Here is a 17,575-nt window from a genome sequence, read left to right on the forward strand (position 1 = left end):
AAGTAATGACTGTGACTCATCCACATGGCTGACACTGACAAAGGATCTACAATCTGAGGTACAGGGTCTGAGGATAAATCCTGAGGGGATTTCACTGACTTGTCAGATGCAAAAGCTACAATTCTTGTTACATAGGTCTTACTTTATCTTGGTCTTAACCATCCAGCAGAAAAGTATAAAAATGAAGTATAAGAAGTAAAGCCATGTTGTTATGTTGAGCTGTGGGAGACTCAGGTCAACAACTTCTGACATTGCCAGTCATGTGGAAGACCCAGTACTATTATGGACTACTGGACTATTTTGGAATATTTTGCTGAGTTCACATACCTATTATATTTAAATGACGGAAGTAAACAAAAAATGGGATACAGATGAATGACCGTTTTGTATCTGTGTATTCAAAATGGTTAGGATAGATATGTAGCTACATTCTCTTAATTCAATGAATAGAAGGATTTGTTCTAATAGTGTTTGTAAATAAGATGTCATGTCTGCATCTTGTACAACAAATAACCACTAGGAAGACAGTATGCAATGTGTTAAATATTGAAACTGTTCTACTAATTTGATTTGAAACTGTCTTATTGCTATCTGTTTCTCAATAAAATTATGGAAAAATATCTGTGAGTACTTTTTGTAGGTTTGGTGTGGTGGTTATGAATTTTTTCAGATGTTCTTTATCATAGAAGTATCTTATCTTTCCATTCAGTTGGATAGATAGTTCTGCAGAGCACATCAATCTGAGTTTAAAGTTGTTTTCTTTTAGTATCTGAAATGTCTCACTCCAAGCTCTTCTTGATATGATGCTGTGTGTTGAGAAATCTGCCCTGATTCTGACCGGCTTTCCATTATAGGTGATCTGTTTCTTCTCTCTAACAGCTTTTATTTATTTATTTATTATTAATTTTATTGAGAAACAAATGGCAATGAGACACTTTCAAAACAGGTTATTAGGACAGTTACAATAATTAATACATTGCATGTTGTTGTCTTCATAGTAGTTATTCATAGTACAAGATACAGACATGATATCCTGTTCAAATACTTCCAAAAGATTTTAATATTCTGTTCTTTTGCTGAATTTCTGGAATCTTGATTATTATGTATCTGTGCATAGATTTATTTTGATTATGACTAACTGGAGTTCTATATGCCTCACTTAACTGTATGTCAAATTCTTTCCCCATGCTTGAGATATTTTGTGCTATTACTTCTGTAAACATTCCTTTTATGTCATTTGTGTTGACTCCAGATGCTTCTTTGATACCTTTTAGTCCCACATTATTTTTCTTTTCATCATGTTGCAATGGTTGCATTATTTCTTGATTTGTTATTTTTAACAGATCTCCTTTCATGTTCACTAGCTAAAATTCTACCTTCAAGGTCTGAAATTCTTTCTTCTGTTTTGTTCAAGTAGTTTTGCAAACTTTCAATGGAATTCTTAATGTCCTGGATATCTGTTTGAATCTGTTTCATGAATTCTTGTTCATTCTTGTATTATTCATTCAATGTTACCATCATTTTCCTATTCTTTTCTCTTTTTCTTACATTTATGTCTTCTTTAGATGTACTGAGCAATTCTTTCATGATTGTTTTCATTTCATTTTTACCTGAGAGAGTATTTCTGATCTCATTTCCTGCACTGCCTGATGGAATTGTGTATTCAGTTATTATCATTTCAGAAATTTCAGGTGTGTGACTTTCAAGTTCTTCTATGTCTATATCTCCTGGATTTGTCTTGGGTGGGCTGGAGGTCTGAGATTGGCTTTTACTCTTTCATTTTCACATTTTTGATGCTGCTAATGTTCTCCCTGACTGGGAAGAGATGGGAGAGCAGGGTGTGAGTGAGCGAGGCTACTGTTAGAATGGCAATGTGGTGTAAGTTCACTAAAGATCCCACTGAATGGGGTTCATTGTGGCTTTCATGTTGGTGAGAGGGGGACAAACCACAGTTCTAGAAGGGTCCAATGGATCCAGGGTTATAGCTCAGCAGTGTAAGCAATTGCCTGCCAAGCACAAGGTCCCAAGTTTGATCTCCAGTACCAGAAAAAAAAGCAGAATCTGATGATGATGAGGGCAGGCTGAAGCTCTACAAGTCTGTCCTGATGATGGTGAGGGGTAAGGCTCACCGAGGATCCCGCTACCATTGGGTCATGCAGCAGACGCTCAACAGTGCTACAGTGATGATGATGGCAGAAGAGGTGGTTGTAGATCAGCTGAGCTCCCATGATGGTGGGAGAGGGGGTAGCCCAGTGCTCACCAGGTCCCTGTAGCTGCCATGGCACTTCCTTTTACCAACATTCTTTATGTAAAATATCTTTAAAATAAAATGGAAGATAATTGAAGAAAATTACCTCATGTATATGTGCACTTTCTATGACTTTAACAAAAAATGTTATGTAACTCCAGAAAGAAATGAGATTGATTGATTGATTGACTGATTGATTGATTTCACTAGTTTAAAGGCCTGGAAAAAAAGCATCAGCTCATCTTTGGTGATGCTCTCATGACGATGATTTTGTAGTTCTGGGGGCACATATAGGAGGAGAACATGATGAGACCAGACGCCAGGCAAAGTAGTGGCCTGGTCTCTTCAGAATAATAACTCTCCCACGAGCCTAACTCAGCATACCATGAGAACTGCTGTATCACATCTGAGGGCAGGTCTTCTGCTATCCTTTCTCCTAATACTAGACTCCACCTTATAAATGTCACCCAGCATCTACCTTTCCTCACTGAGAACTAGGCTTCTGCTACATGAACACTTGTGATCAAATTGCATCTAAACTATAGCATTCTCATTGACACTTGAAGTCACATGTAAAAAACAGGCAGTGATCTGAATGTGACTAAGTTTTGTGAGTCTTTTGTTATACAGGATCAACTTGGAGAGTGCATTTAGGGTGCAGAGTGTCTGCAGACCTACGGGGTCTACAGAACCTTCTTTGACTGGGAGGCTTATTTTCTCCAAAATACCTATTTCTATCACCACTGCCTGGGGACTTCCTCCTTTCTTTGCCATTTACTATAGGACAAAACCATTAACTTAGCAGGCAATGGAGTGAACCTTTTAAACACAACACCTGTTGGGATAGTACTCTAGAAAAAGAATTTTAATTATATGGTGAATAACACTAAAAACTTTGGTATTGTTTTCTGCAAATAATTGAATCAGCAGGATGTGCAAAGACAGCAATAAACTTCAAAATAAAAATTTAACTCCTTATTGTCCCATGTAGAAAGATGGAAACCTCATTTTCAGCTGTCAATTGGGATTCTAATAATATAAGCAGGAATTTTTTTTGTGTGTATTAAATACAGGATACAGGGCTGGGGACATAGATCAATGGCACATCACCTTTCCATTAAGCATGAGGTCCTGAGCTCAATTGTTAGTACTAAATAATAGCAATAGTAATAATAATCATCATCATAATAACAGGATATATGAAACTAAAAATGAAGGTAATACCATAGATATTTATCAAAGCTTTCATCACATTATACAGATTGGCAGGGAAACAGTATAGTCATCAGAAAAGTCATTAAGTAAGTGAGGTCTAAACAGAACATCGTAGAATTCAACAAAGATACAAAGTATTCTTAGATCTGTTAGACTCAATAATGGCTTTCAGAGCAAAAGATGTTAATCTGCATCTGTAACAGATGTATCTATATCAGTGGTGGAAGTAGGGTGGGAGGTAGTGGGAATATTTTAAGGAGGAGAGATATCTGGTGAGGGTATTTGGTGTAAAGTGGTAAATCACATTTGGAATTGTGGCCATACAATAACTTACTTGGAATAGTTTGAGTCTCCCAATTACTGGGAAATTAATGGCTTTCTAAAATATTTCTTATTGCTCTTCTGTTTTGCAGAGATGTATTTGATGTAATTTTAAAGTTGTGGGAACACATGGGGACTTCATGCAGCTATTTGCTTCACAGAGACGATATCATGAACTCCTTAAGGAATGAGAGCTTTGATCTGGTATTTCTTGATGCCACAGATTTATGTGCTTTCCTGATTGCTGAAAAGCTTGAGAAACCATTTGTGGTCCTTCTTTCTATGTTTCACTATGTGGACTTTGGGCTGCCCAGCCCTTTGTCTTATGTTCCTGTGTATGGTTCCTTCTTAACCGACCAAATGGACTTCTGGGGCCGTGTGAGAAACTTTCTAATGTCCTTCGTGTTTTATGTGAAGCAATGGCAAATGCACTCTACTTTTGACAACGTCATCAAGGAACATTTTCCAGAAGGATCCAGGCCAGTTTTCTCTCATCTTCTACAGAAAGCAGAGCTATGGTTTATCAACTGTGATTTTGGGTTTGATTTTGCTCGACCCCTGCTCCCAAACACAGTTTATATTGGGGGCTTATTGGAAAAACCTATTAAGCCAATACCACAGGTAAGTAAATCTTTATTCCTTTGTTTGGGTTTTGAGTACAGGCTCTAAGGGTATGGTTGGTGACTGCCACTTTCTAGAGTATTACTAAGGTTAAGTATGATAAAATTAGGAAGGCACACAGGGCAGATATTTTAAGGGGGCAGTAAATACAGTTTAGGTCTGTGCTAGAACCTGAAATTGAAGGTCCTTCCCTTGCCTCACTCAAGCATAAGTCAGAGATGTGGTACTACTTTTAATTAAATTGGCATTTTCATTTGAATTTGGTATCATATGATAATAAATCGACACTTAGTGCCCACCCCCCAATATTAGAGGTAACTGTGAAGGGGATTGCTGACCTAGAACAGATAGCACTGTGAGGCAGTTGATGATCAGGAGATGACTGTGTAAGAGTGACAGCAAAGATTGCAACACTTGTCTCCATGGTCCCTGCATGTAAGGCCCTGGTTCCTGGTTCCTTGTAGACTTTCCTTTTTTAAATTATTTTTTTGAGAAAGAAATAGCAATGAGAAAGAAATAGCAATGAGAAATAGCAATGAGAAACACGTTTCAAAACAGGCTAGTATGACAGTTATAATTCATACATTGCATGTTTTTTCTCTTCATAGTAGTTATTTACAGTGTTTTGACTACACTTTCTAACAATTTCAGGCAAGCCCCAGATATTTTAACCTGTAAAAGCTGTCTAGTTGGTTTAATTGCACCAACTAGATAGCACTAAGTCTTGGTTTAGAAAAGCTGCCATAGAAGTTATGAAATGGTGGAGACCTAAATCAGTACTCCTCCTATTGCCTGTTAGCCCTGCATTGCTGATTTATAGAGGTCATCTCATATATTACATATCTCCCTGTGGGGAGGGTAAAATCATTCATATTTCTAGAAGGCAAGGAGCGAGATGTGTGAATAATATAGTAAAGCTTTTCACTGTCCTTTAGCTCAAGCAGACAGGGCTTGAAGCTGTTTTGGCACTGCCAGGCACCAATGGGTCTCCATTTCATCTATTGACCCGGGTCTTTGGGAACAGGAACTGGCAAATTATCTATGTGAAAGTGGCCTCTAGGTTGGTGCTAGGGGTTTTTAGACATGGAGCCTGGGTTGGAGAATCTCACTAATGGGGAAGACAGGACCTGAATATGTGGATGTGGACTGTAAGAGGCCATGAGTTTGAGTTTCCTGGGTGACTCGGGTAACACAGACTCAAAGAAAATTCAGGGACTGGCCAAATAGCTCAGCAGATTAAAGTGCCTGCAAGCAGGCGCAGGAGCCAGGGGTTTGATCCCCGGGCCTGATGTGCTGGCCCTGCGCCCGGGGCACACTGAGAGGGGCAATTGAGACTGGGTGTGGTGCCACATGACTGTAATCCCAGCTATGGGAGGCTGTAAACAGGTGTATCACTACAAGTCTGATCTAGTAGTGAGACTCTGAACACCCTATAGACACTACCCTAAGACACAAAACAAAACAAATAAAACAAAACAAAGCAAACAAAAAAGAAAATTCAGTTGCCTAAATAATGTAGGTGCCATTACTATAGATCTTATTTGACATATCAGCATAGAATGAGATATGGGAGCTGTTAGGAAAGAACAATGCATAATTGTTTTGAATAAGTAAATGATGAAACACTGTTGAAAGTGCATTTTATAGTATGTGACATTTAAGCTCAATTGTCAGCTTGAGTTGCTTGGAAGTCCTCCAGGATAATAGTAAAACACCCTTGTGGTTATATCTGTGTGGGTCAAGTAGATGTGACCATGAGGTCTCCATTCAGTCCTTTTTCTTTCCTCTCTGATGCTCTTCAGGTGTACTCTGCTTTATGTTCACCATGAAGTGAGCATTTTGTAATTCTAAACCTTTTTTCAATAATATTTCTTCTTTGAGCCATTTGCTCATGGACTGAACCAATAATATACAAGCAAATGCACCTTTAAAAAAAAAAACAAAACAAAATTGAGTATTGAGTATTTTGTTACACCCTCAGGAAAATTGACCAGCACAGAGTTAGCTTATTAAATCAGGGTTTCACACACTTTTAGTGGGTGGAGCAAGCAGTCCCCTGAAACCCAGGTCAGCCAGTTCAATGCATGCAGGCACACACATGCCTTTTAGGGCGGAGTAATCAGTGAGACCAGCGACATGGAAATGTCTAAAACAGCAGGGAGAAGCCTGCTTTTGCACTCTGGAGAACCTCACCAACAGAAGACAAGTCCAAGCCCCACAACCAGAGGCTGAGATCAGCTCCATATGCAGTAAAACTCCCATGGCAAACTTGGCTGGAGTACATAGCACATTTCTGGGACCCAACATGGACACTATCAGAGAATCGTAAACGCTATTTTATTACTTTTATCTTTCTTGTTTGTCAGATTTGCTATCCTTTTGCTGTCTAGTTGGGTGTTGTCTTGTTTTGTTTTGTATTTTGTTATTACTTTTGTCTTGGGTTTTGTTTTTCCTCTCTTTTGTCTGGCCTCCATTTTTTTTTTCTTTTTTCATTTTCCTTTAATCTCTTCCTTTATTCCTCACTGTGTAGGTTCCTTGTCTTTCCATTTTGCTTGCTTTTACTGATCCCCTTTGTCTTTTTACTCAGGTACTTCTTGAATTTGAATTTTCAAGTGAGTAAATGATATTGAAAGGGAAGCAATTTTCCCTAACTCACTCCTGAAGGCAAGCGTTACCTCCATATTGAAGCCAGAGAAGGACCTAACCAAAAAAGTGAACTACAAGGCCAACCTCCATAATGAATATAGATGCAAAAATTCATAAGATACTAGCAAATCATCAAAAAGCTTATACCCATGGTCAACTGGAATTCATCCCAGGAATGCATGGGTTGTTCAACTGGCAAATCATAATACACAATACAAAAAGAGTCATAGACAAAGATCGCATCATCATCTCAATAGATGCAGAAGAAGGTTTTGACAAAATTCAATGCTCATTCATGATAAAAACCCTACAGAAAATCAGAATAGATGGTCTTTACCTCAATCTGATAAAAAACCACCTATGATAATTCAATAGCAAACATACTAAGTGCACAAAACCTGAAAACATTCACTCTAAAATCAGAACAAAGACAAGAATATGCACTATAATCATTCCTATTCAATATAGTTCTGGAAACATTACTAAGTCAATTAGATAAGAGGGAAAAAAGGATGAAGGATAGGAAAAGAAGAAGCTAAATTACCATTATTCATAGATGACATGATACTCTACATAGAGGACCCCAAAAAGTCACTAAAAGATTTCTATTTTTAATAACAAAACTCTCAAAATCCAGTAGAATCTCTATACACCACCCACAAACTTAGTGAAAAGAAGTTAGGGAAACTACCATTCATAATAGTAATTCCCCCCAAAAGCTCCCAATTGTTAGGAATCAATCTAATAAAGGAGTTAAAGATCTGTACATTGAAAATTAAAGTACTCTGACAAAGGAGATGAAAGAGGATATCAGAAAATGGAAAGACATCCATGGCTCATAGATAAGAACCAACACAGTGAAAATGGGCGTACTCACAAAACTGTTATATAGAGTTAATGCAGTCTCTATCAAAATGCTATTAGTATAGCACACAGACCAGAGAAAACATTCTTAAAATTCATTTGAAGTGAGAAGAAACCTAGACTAGCATATTATAGCAATCCTAGGTAATAAAGACAAGGTGGTTGGCATCACAATCCCTGACTTGAAAATTATACTATAAAGATAGTCATAAAATTAGCATGGTATTGACAAAAACATCTGAGAATCAGTGAAGCAGATTGTAATATGTAGACACAACTCCAAATACAGCCAGTCAGCTTAGCTTTGACAGCAGAGACAAGCATGATGGGAAGGAAGCTTCTTTGATAAATGCTGCTGGAAATGCTGGCTTTCAATATGCTGAGGACTAAAAACAGACTACCACCAATCACTACACTAAAGTCAAAATGGATCAAAGGCCTACATATTAAAATTGAAACTAAATATCCTGGAAGAGAAAGTAGGTGAAAACCTTGAAGACATAGGTATAGACAGAGAATTCAAGAAATACTTTAAAGAATCTATAACTGGCATCTCATCTTACTAAAAAGCTTTTGTATATTAAAGAAATCACTCACAGAGTGAAAAGATAACCCGGAGTGGAAGAAATTTTGTTAATTATTCCCTAGACAAAGGACTTCTATCTAGAACACATAAATAATTGAATAAAATCAGACCCTCCAAATTCAAAGACTTAATGAAAAATGAATTTCTGAGATGAAAATCCACTTCTCAGACAGATAAATAGAAGTAGAAATTAAATATATGGAAAAATCACTGGTCATTTGAGAGATACAAATTGAAACACCCAGAAAGAGTGGCTATCATCAAGGAGTCAACCAATAGCAAATACTGGAAGGGCTGTGAGAAAAAAGCAACCCTTACCTACTGTTGGTGGGAGTGCAGATTGTTATAACCACTGTCAAAATCAGTGTGCAGATTCTACAAAAGAACTAGGAGTAGAAGTCCTGTTCAGTTCAGTCCAAATATTCCCATTCTGAGTATTTTGCAGAAGAACTGAAGCATCATGCCAGAGCAATCTATGTGTACCCATGTTTATAGTAGCCTAATTTGTCATAGCTAAATCCTGGAAACAACGCAGATGTGCATCAGTTGAGGAATGGATAAAAATATTGTGATATTTTTATTCAGTTGAGTACTACTCAGCAATAAATAAGGATAAGCTAGAGACTTCTATAGGTAAATGGATTCAATTAGAGACCATACTCACAAGTGAAATAAATGAGCCTTGTAGGTGTAAATATTATATTGTCTCCCTAGTGTGAGAAGCTAAAAGAGTAAATAAGATCCAAAATATACAATAGATATTTTGAAATGGGAAGAAACTTCAAAAGTTAAGCGAAGCTTGGATGAGGGAAAAGAAGAAAGAAGGAATGGAAAGGGAAAAATGAATGAATAAATAAATAAATTAATGAAATAGTTAAGATAGTTATACTACTAATTTCTATTAGTTTCTATTAGTTATACTATTAATTTCTATTAGTTCTATTGAAGAGAAAGGTTTGTGCTTATATTGTTCCATCAATTTTTCATAACTATATCTTATAAACTGTACACCTACTTTGAAGAGAGCAATATGCCATGTATTAACAATTGATACTTGCCCACTATCTTGTTTTGAAATTTTGTATCATTGTTTTTATTATTTTTTCACTGTAAAATTTAAAAATTGGTTTTTCTTTTGAGTCATGTAAGAATTCAATAGAACTGAGTTTGCTACATTGTTATAGGATCTATATAATTTCTTATCTAAAACATTCACAAGAGACAAAGAAGATATAATAATAATATTTTACATTTATACTGAAATAAATGATTATAACATTACAAATTTCTTTTGAAGTTACTGAAATAATCCATTCATAGAAATATATGAATGATGAACATATACACAAATGGAATATGAAAATATGTGAAAAATGCATAAATATTTGGGAAAAGTAGACACTATACTAAAATATGTACAGTCTTCAATATTTTACAATTCAAAATGTAAAGAGTACCTAGATATATGATCATTGGGAAAATCCCCCTTATGTTGGTCTAAGTTTCAGTCCACATGGCCTCTCTGCTGGGCTGGCTCCACTCAGTGCCCTGCGCTTTCCTTGTCAGGTTCTCCTTGTCCCTTGCTTCTAAATCCTACTTAGGTTTAACTTTCTCTGATATTCCAAAATTTCATGAATCATCTTTCAATGACTCATTCAGAAGACTCTATCTTTGGATTGACCAGATAGTTCAGTGGTCTAAAAGCACCTAATTAGGCAAGCTTAGGCAGGCGCAGGGGACTGTGGTTCGATCCCCAGCACCACATGCTGCACCAGCCCTGGCCAAACAAAACAAAACAAAACAAAACAAAACAAAACAAAACAAAACAAAACAAAACAAAACAAACAACTTTATCCTCTTACATGTATTTGTCTGGCTTTCATGCTTTCTTTGAAAATCTCCATGGAAACCTCCCTGAGTTCACATCTCTTATATTTTGCCTTCTACTAAGACCAGCATTGCATGGATGACTCCAGATTATGCCATCAGTGCAATCAGGACCAGATCATTTTGCACCATGGTTATAGTAGCCCAGGAATTCTTGGGTAGCGGAGAATGATGAAATGAATCCTAGGGCACACATCCCTCACTATCCTTTTCTAGCATAGGCAGAGTCTTGATTCTCATAGGGAGGAATTACATTTTTGCACACTTCAGGATGCAAAGGTTCAGGCATGATGCTTCTTGTACCACAGTTGCCCCCAAGAAATCTGCTTGTCTTCATATTTGTTTCTATTTAATGATAATAATCTTTTCAGAATTCCCATAAACTTTGACCTTCATTCTGGCCAAAATTTAGTATTTTGAAATTCTTACACTCTACTCTTTGCTCTAGTCTTCCCAAAATCAGTCAGATGTATGCATATGGCCAGCCAAACACCTGGTTGCCTTGAAATGTCCTCCATCAGATCCTGAGGGTGCATCCCTTAAATGGGAGGCTCTGCAGTCTCAGGACCATGCAATATGTATACCAATACTAGATCTGAATATAATATAGAATCCTGTATTCCAATTCCCAAGAGTCCCCATATGACATCTTATGAGCTTGACTTCACTCTACATTTTTTATCAGCATCCTACCTTTCTGAGATTTGACCTAGTTACATATTAGGCTTTGCTTACTGCATTTTAGAACTTCTAGAACACCAGAATCTCTAAACATTTGCAAATTCCTCCCTCAAACTATTCCAAAGATTTCTGCACTTCATGGTTGGGTATAGTCACAACAGTGACTGCAGTTCTCTAGTACCAGTCTATCTATTATCAAAGTTTCTTGTACGGTATAACTGATACATACAAATTAAAGGAGCAGAGATTTAATTTGGTTCAGTGTTTCAGGTGCCTCAATACATTATTTGCTGGCTCTATTGTAAGACTCTTATGGTCTAAGGGTATGGTAGTGCAAAGCCGTGTAGTTCATCACAGCCATGAAGAAGAACAGAACAGAAGCAGATGCAGGGGCCAAGGGCCAGATGTGTTATCCAAGGTTGTACATCCATATCCCACCAGACATACCCTAATGTGTGTTTTCTAACTTCTTATTCATTTTCTAAGAATATCAAGTTGAGAATACAGATTAAATGATGCAGTTTGTTTTGTTGAATTGTGAATGTACTTGATGAAAATAAAATTTTAATTTCCAAGTGATTAAATGCAAGTTTCGTGAAATTCAATTTCATAGATAGATCATTGGGGGCAGATATGAATACTAAATCTAATCTGGTACCAGTCCTGTTTTAAAGATGTCTTCATTATTATTTCCAATTTTCAGACTTAATTTTAAATCACAAATTTTTAAAAAAGGTACATGATTAATATCAGTGTATCATAAAGACATGAGATTTTGAAGCCAAAAAGTGTTGAGTTCTATATTAGCTGTAGCAGAAAGAGTCTTACGTTATTTGCTTCTAATTCTTATGGCGGCTATATCTTTTAAACTTTTCCACCTCCATCTCCAGAAGGCTAACTACAACCTACTTGACAGGAATACCCACTCATGTTCCAGAAACTAGTACTCTGCTTCAAATTTCCATATGTCCCAGAAAGCATGATGGGAAATATGCATGATTCTGATACTTTGTCAGGAAAGGAGATAAAGAAAAATATATAGAAAGATAATAAGGAAAGATACATAATAAAGAAATATAAGTAAAGAAAGCTATATCCATTCATTCAAGTTTAGTGATTTCATAAAGTGTGGTTGGGCATGAGCACTGAGGACTGCAAAGAGTTGGTGCCACATTATACTATAAATATCTCTTGCATCACACGAGCTGTTATGATGCTGTTAATAGGAACAGACTTTTCCAGTTCATGCATAGTTTTTAAAATATAGTTAAACAGAGAGTGTTACCTAGATTATCATAACAATGACCTCTCAGGCCCCCATGGTGCCCATGACTGCTGAGATATGGCAAGGGCTATGAAGAGTGTGTCAGGAGAGTGAGCACTAAGCATTTAAGGGAGGGTGGATTGCTACATGGTCTGATTATTGCACCGTAGCCATGCCTAGCTTTTCAGAAAGAACTCTGACTTAATTTAATTTGCTGTTTCTTTCAGGACTTGGAGAACTTCATTAACAAGTTTAATGACACTGGTTTCATTCTGGTGGCCCTGGGCTCTTTTATAAGCAGGTTTCAGACCCAAACAGTCCTTAAGGAAATGAATAAAGCCTTTGCTAACCTCTCCCAAGGAGTTATATGGAAATGTGATCATTCTCTCTGGCCCAAAGATATCAAATTAGCTCAAAATGTAAAAATGGTAAACTGGCTTCCTCAGAATGACCTCCTGGGTGAGTACAGCATAAGTCTGTTTCTCTGTTTCCATTGATTCATCTTGTGCTCTCAACAACATCCTAATGTCTACTTGTGTATGTGGACCAATTTATTTGTCCAGTGTTATATATAGTTGCTGAAAGGTGAATGTAAGTCTCCTGAGGGTAAGAAAGAAATAGCCAGCTCGTGTTCTTAGAAAATTAGGCTATACTTTCAAGTTGCCCCCAAACAACAATTTCATCTTGTTCTTTAAGCCATACCAAATGTGAATCCTCCAAGATGCAATTATAATTTGCCTTTGAAAGTTGACTCTGATATAAGTAGGACTCGGCCCAAGTCAGTATGTGAATTTCAAGAACATAAATCCAGTGACATATTGTCAATATTTCCAGGGATCCCTCTAAGATGTGCTTAATAGTTTACCGTACACATACATGCATGGATGCTTACAGGCTCATTTTGCCCCTGAGGGTATGCAATGTGGGCATCCTCACAAGGTTGAGAGCAGTAGCATTTGAATGATAGCTTAAACTGTCTGATGTCCACATGTTGCAATCCTTGTCAAGTTTTTAAGTTCTTTGACAATGCAGCGATCCTTTTATGTATCAGTTATTCTTTCCAATCTACTTTTCAATGCCATTTCTTATTTCTATTTACTCGAGGAGAGGAGCAGAGGCTGTAACTAAAACTATGATCTATCGCATGATCAGTTTTGGAATTTAAAATACAGCTTTCTATACATATGAAGCACAGAAAATAGGCTTGGGAAAAGTGTTTTCATTTACTTGGAGTTATAAGTGGATTCTTTGCGATACAGGTTGATATTATTCATCTAGTGTACTGTAAATGAGGAAAAGATAGCAGGCAACCTCAAAAAATCAGAAGCACATAGAACATCCTTCCTTGATTTTGAAGTTTAAGTTTAAAAAGAGTAAACATGTTTGGAGGTCTAATTTTTTGAGTTCTTTATATATGCTAGATATTAGTTCTCTATTTGAGTATCAGTTGGCCAAAATGTGTTTTCATCTTTACTTTTTGTTGATACTTTGGCTGTGCAGAAAATCTTTAATTTGACATAATTCACAAATAAAAGACTCAATCAAATGAGCAACTGAAATGAGCAGAAAATTCTTAGATGATTAACAAATGACTAATAAATATATGAGTGAACTCAATGTATCTGGGCATTAGAAAAATGCAAATTAAAATAGTACAGAGGTTCCACCTTACTCTAGGAAGACTGGTTATCATCAAGACATCATGTAAGGGAGAGGAACATATCTCAGTGACATAAGTGTCTGCATGGCAAGTGCAAGGTCCTGAGTTTGATCTCTGGTAAAAAACAAAAAAAAGGAATCATATAATAACTAATGCTGGCTAGTAGTCTATGGAAAAATCCTTACTCTATGCTTGATGGGAAGATGTATTAGCCCAGCTATTATGGAAATTAGTGTGGAAATGCCTTAAAAAACTAAAACTAGAAATTCTATTCAATCCAGCTATTCTCCTAGTAGGTATCTTAACAAAATTGAAGAACATGTTTTTACAGTGATACATTCTTAATCCTGCTTATAGTAGCTCATTTCATAACAGCTAGGGCCAGCCAAATAGCTCAGCAGATTAAAGCACCTGCTTAGGCAGACACAGTGGCTGAGGTATGGTCCCTGAACTGCCATGCTGGCCCTGCCCCTGGGGCACACTGAGATAGCTACTGAGACTCGGCATGGTGGTACACGCTTGTAATCCCAGCTCTTGGGAGGCTGACCACAGGAAGATTGCTACAAGTCTGATCTGTGTAATGAGACCCTGTAGACCTTGTACTAAAATACACACACACATACACACACAAAAGACCACATAACAGCTAAATCTTGCAAATGGACTGTGGTTCCATGAACAGATGAATGAATAAAGAAAATATGGTATTTATACACAGTTGAGTACCACTCCACTATAAGAAATGATAAATTTTATTTATTTGTAGAAAAATGGATGCTCAAGACCATAATAGTGAAATAAATAAGATGTACATGTTTAAATAGTTTATGGTTTCTCTTCTATGTGAAATCCAAAGTACATATGAGTTAAAGAGCAGAACAACATATAGATAATAGAAAACAGGGATAGAGACAGTTTGCAAATAGAAAGGGAATGTAAAGATAAGGGGAAGGGCAAGGGAAGGAGAGGCAATCAGGGAGTAAAGAGAAAATCTGTCATGTGGATGCACCAGTTTTCTCCAATGAATATAATAATTTTGTGCTATAAACAAGGGAAAAGGAAAAAAGTTAAAAGGATGAAGAAGAAATAAAGCTTTGTAAATGAGGGGGAGAAGTACTGAAGGGAAAATAGGGGATTGTAAAAAGATGACTCACAATTTATCATGTATTTGTACAAATTCCCTAGGATGAATATGATTCTGTATATCTAAAATGTACCAATAAACTCAATCTAAATATATGACTACAAATTTTAGCAAACTAAAAACATCAATAGTCCAATGTGGTGTCCGGTCAGCTCCAAAGTGATATCCCCTCAGGTATAAGCGTTCTGCTCTACTTGTGTTCTGGTGCTCTCGAGCTTTTCCTACTGATACATTATGCTTTCATGCCAACAGCTCACCCTAGCATCCGCCTCTTTGTCACACACTGTGGAATGAACAGTATAATGGAAACCATCCAGCACGGAGTACCCATTGTGGGGATTCCTGTGTTTTTTGATCAGCCTGATAACATGGTCCGAGTAGAAGCTAAAAAGTTTGGTGTGTCTCTTCAATACAACATGCTCACGGCAGAGACACTGATCCTTAAGATAAAAGAAGTCATAGAAGATAAGAGGTATGCAACATTCTTGTGTTGTGGTCCCTTAAGATAAATGCAGGCCTAAAACTTGGGACACTGTGTTGGTCTGTTTTCCAACAAGCCAGAGATTTCCAGCATAAGGAATAATAGGCATCATGATAACAGCTGATCTGTTGCCTCTGCTAAGAGACTAATTTCAGATAATTTACTTTGAGCAATTTTCTGATCCTTTTTGTGTGTTCAGGATGTCAATTCTGAGAGTTGTTTTGTTTAGAAATCATTTCAAATAGATCCCTAGGTTTCTTCATGTGTCCTCTTACATGCATGCTATCTGGTCCCAGGATCTCTGCCTATGCTGCCCCATAGAACCCTTTCCTAATGCTCACAGGGCTATGACATTTAGGTCAGACATCTCTAAGCTTAGCCTGTTTAGAAAGCTCATGCCAGTGGATGTCCTAATTACCTTCTCCATTCCCTCTACCCAATCGTCATATACTATTCACGTCCCCACACATTACAGGATCTGTAACAACTCTATTATGGATGCTCTTATTGCATATCTGTGTCTCCAAACTAAAGAACTTAAAGTCAGCCCCACAATGACAGGATGGAGTTTCTGTTGATTTCTACTATGTTCCCAAGACCTGCCACAAAGCAGGCTCTCATAAAGTAAAGGTACATGAGGCAACAGAAGGGATCTGATGTCTGCATGTTTACTACTAACTCAGCACACTGGTTATACAACCAAGAAGGTTTTCCTTAGGATTCCAACAACAAAAACTCTGATTAAGTGTCTTCTTTCACGCACCTCCTTATGTATTGATTACTTTTATCATGGCATCAACATTTTGGTGGTACAGACTAGTCTTTATAGATCTAGTTTACTTACAGCGATTTTAGCATTAGTGGCTAATCTTTGTGCAGTGGTGTTTTCTTAATTTTTTTCAAGGGGTTAAGGTATACAAACTCATTACAGAAAATTTTATTTAGGGTGTACCTGTAGGCAAAGTAAAATCTTGTGTGTGTTTGATATTCTGAGACCACATTCACCATGCCACCTTACTTCTTTGCTAATAGGTACAAGTCTGCAGCAGTGGCTGCCAGCATCATCCACTGGTCACAACCTCTGACCCCTACACAGCGACTGGTGGGCTGGATTGACCACATTCTACAGACTGGGGGGGCCGCACACCTCAAGCCCTATGCATTCCAGCAGCCATGGTATGAACAGTATCTGCTTGATGTCTTCTTGTTCCTGCTGGGACTCATTCTCTGCACACTGTGGCTCTGTAGGAGGCTTCTGGGCATAGTGACCTGGTGGCTGAGTGGATCCAGGAAGCTGAAGAAGACATGATGGCCAGTTCAGCCTTGGAGTGAAGCTACTGAGCTGCCCTTCATTTCTGAAGTATTCTTTCTCCCCAGAACATCCAATTTACAGAATCTCATTATTTTTTTTAATCAGTCCCCTCATTTTAACTACAGATACCCTTTGCAATTGATAGTTAAATTGTGCTGTAATTCAGCCAGGCCTGATTAAAGCTGATTTGGTCTTTTGGAACTTTAGCCCTATGACTTCAGGAATGGTGAAGAATTGATTCTTTTTCAGGACACACTTAGGAAATTTTATTTCATCCATGCATGTCTGCAGCTGGGAAGTTGAACCTTTACACTCATCCTTTTCCTTTGTTAGTCTGTCCCAAATTTCAGGAACAACTAGTGAACATTATTGGCTTTCTTAGTCATCCAAAAATGCTCAAAACTCTTATTTGCTGAGTCTCCAAACTGCACTATTATTCCTAGAGTCACTAATTCACAAGTGATAATTAGTACTGACTGTATCTATGTTTCTTATTTCTTTTTTTTATTTGAGAGAGAGAGAGAGAGAGAGAGAGAGAGAGAGAGAGAGAGAGAGAGTGGTGTGTGTGTGTGTGGCCAGCTCAGCCCACCAGGGGGCGGGGCTGGCTGGCATGTGGTGCTGGGGGATTGAACCGCGGTCCCTGAT

At 37.5% G+C, this 17,575-nt stretch overlaps 1 protein-coding gene across 1 annotated transcript in view; it reads left to right on the forward strand.

Annotated features, from left to right (window-relative positions):
* Positions 1-16,927, forward strand: part of Ugt3a1 (UDP glycosyltransferase family 3 member A1) — a 63,576-nt gene extending 46,649 nt beyond the window's left edge. Inside the window, exons 4-7 of the mRNA XM_004623437.1 lie at positions 3,877-4,405; positions 12,561-12,792; positions 15,390-15,609; positions 16,651-16,927. Of these exons, the coding sequence (XP_004623494.1) occupies positions 3,877-4,405; positions 12,561-12,792; positions 15,390-15,609; positions 16,651-16,927 (1,258 nt within the window). The remainder of the gene's footprint in view (positions 1-3,876; positions 4,406-12,560; positions 12,793-15,389; positions 15,610-16,650) is intronic.
* The last annotated feature ends 648 nt before the right edge of the window (positions 16,928-17,575 follow it).

The sequence above is a fragment of the Octodon degus genome, unplaced genomic scaffold (genome assembly GCF_000260255.1).
Source record: "Octodon degus isolate 3935 unplaced genomic scaffold, OctDeg1.0 scaffold00002, whole genome shotgun sequence".
Taxonomy (NCBI): Eukaryota; Metazoa; Chordata; class Mammalia; order Rodentia; family Octodontidae; genus Octodon; species Octodon degus.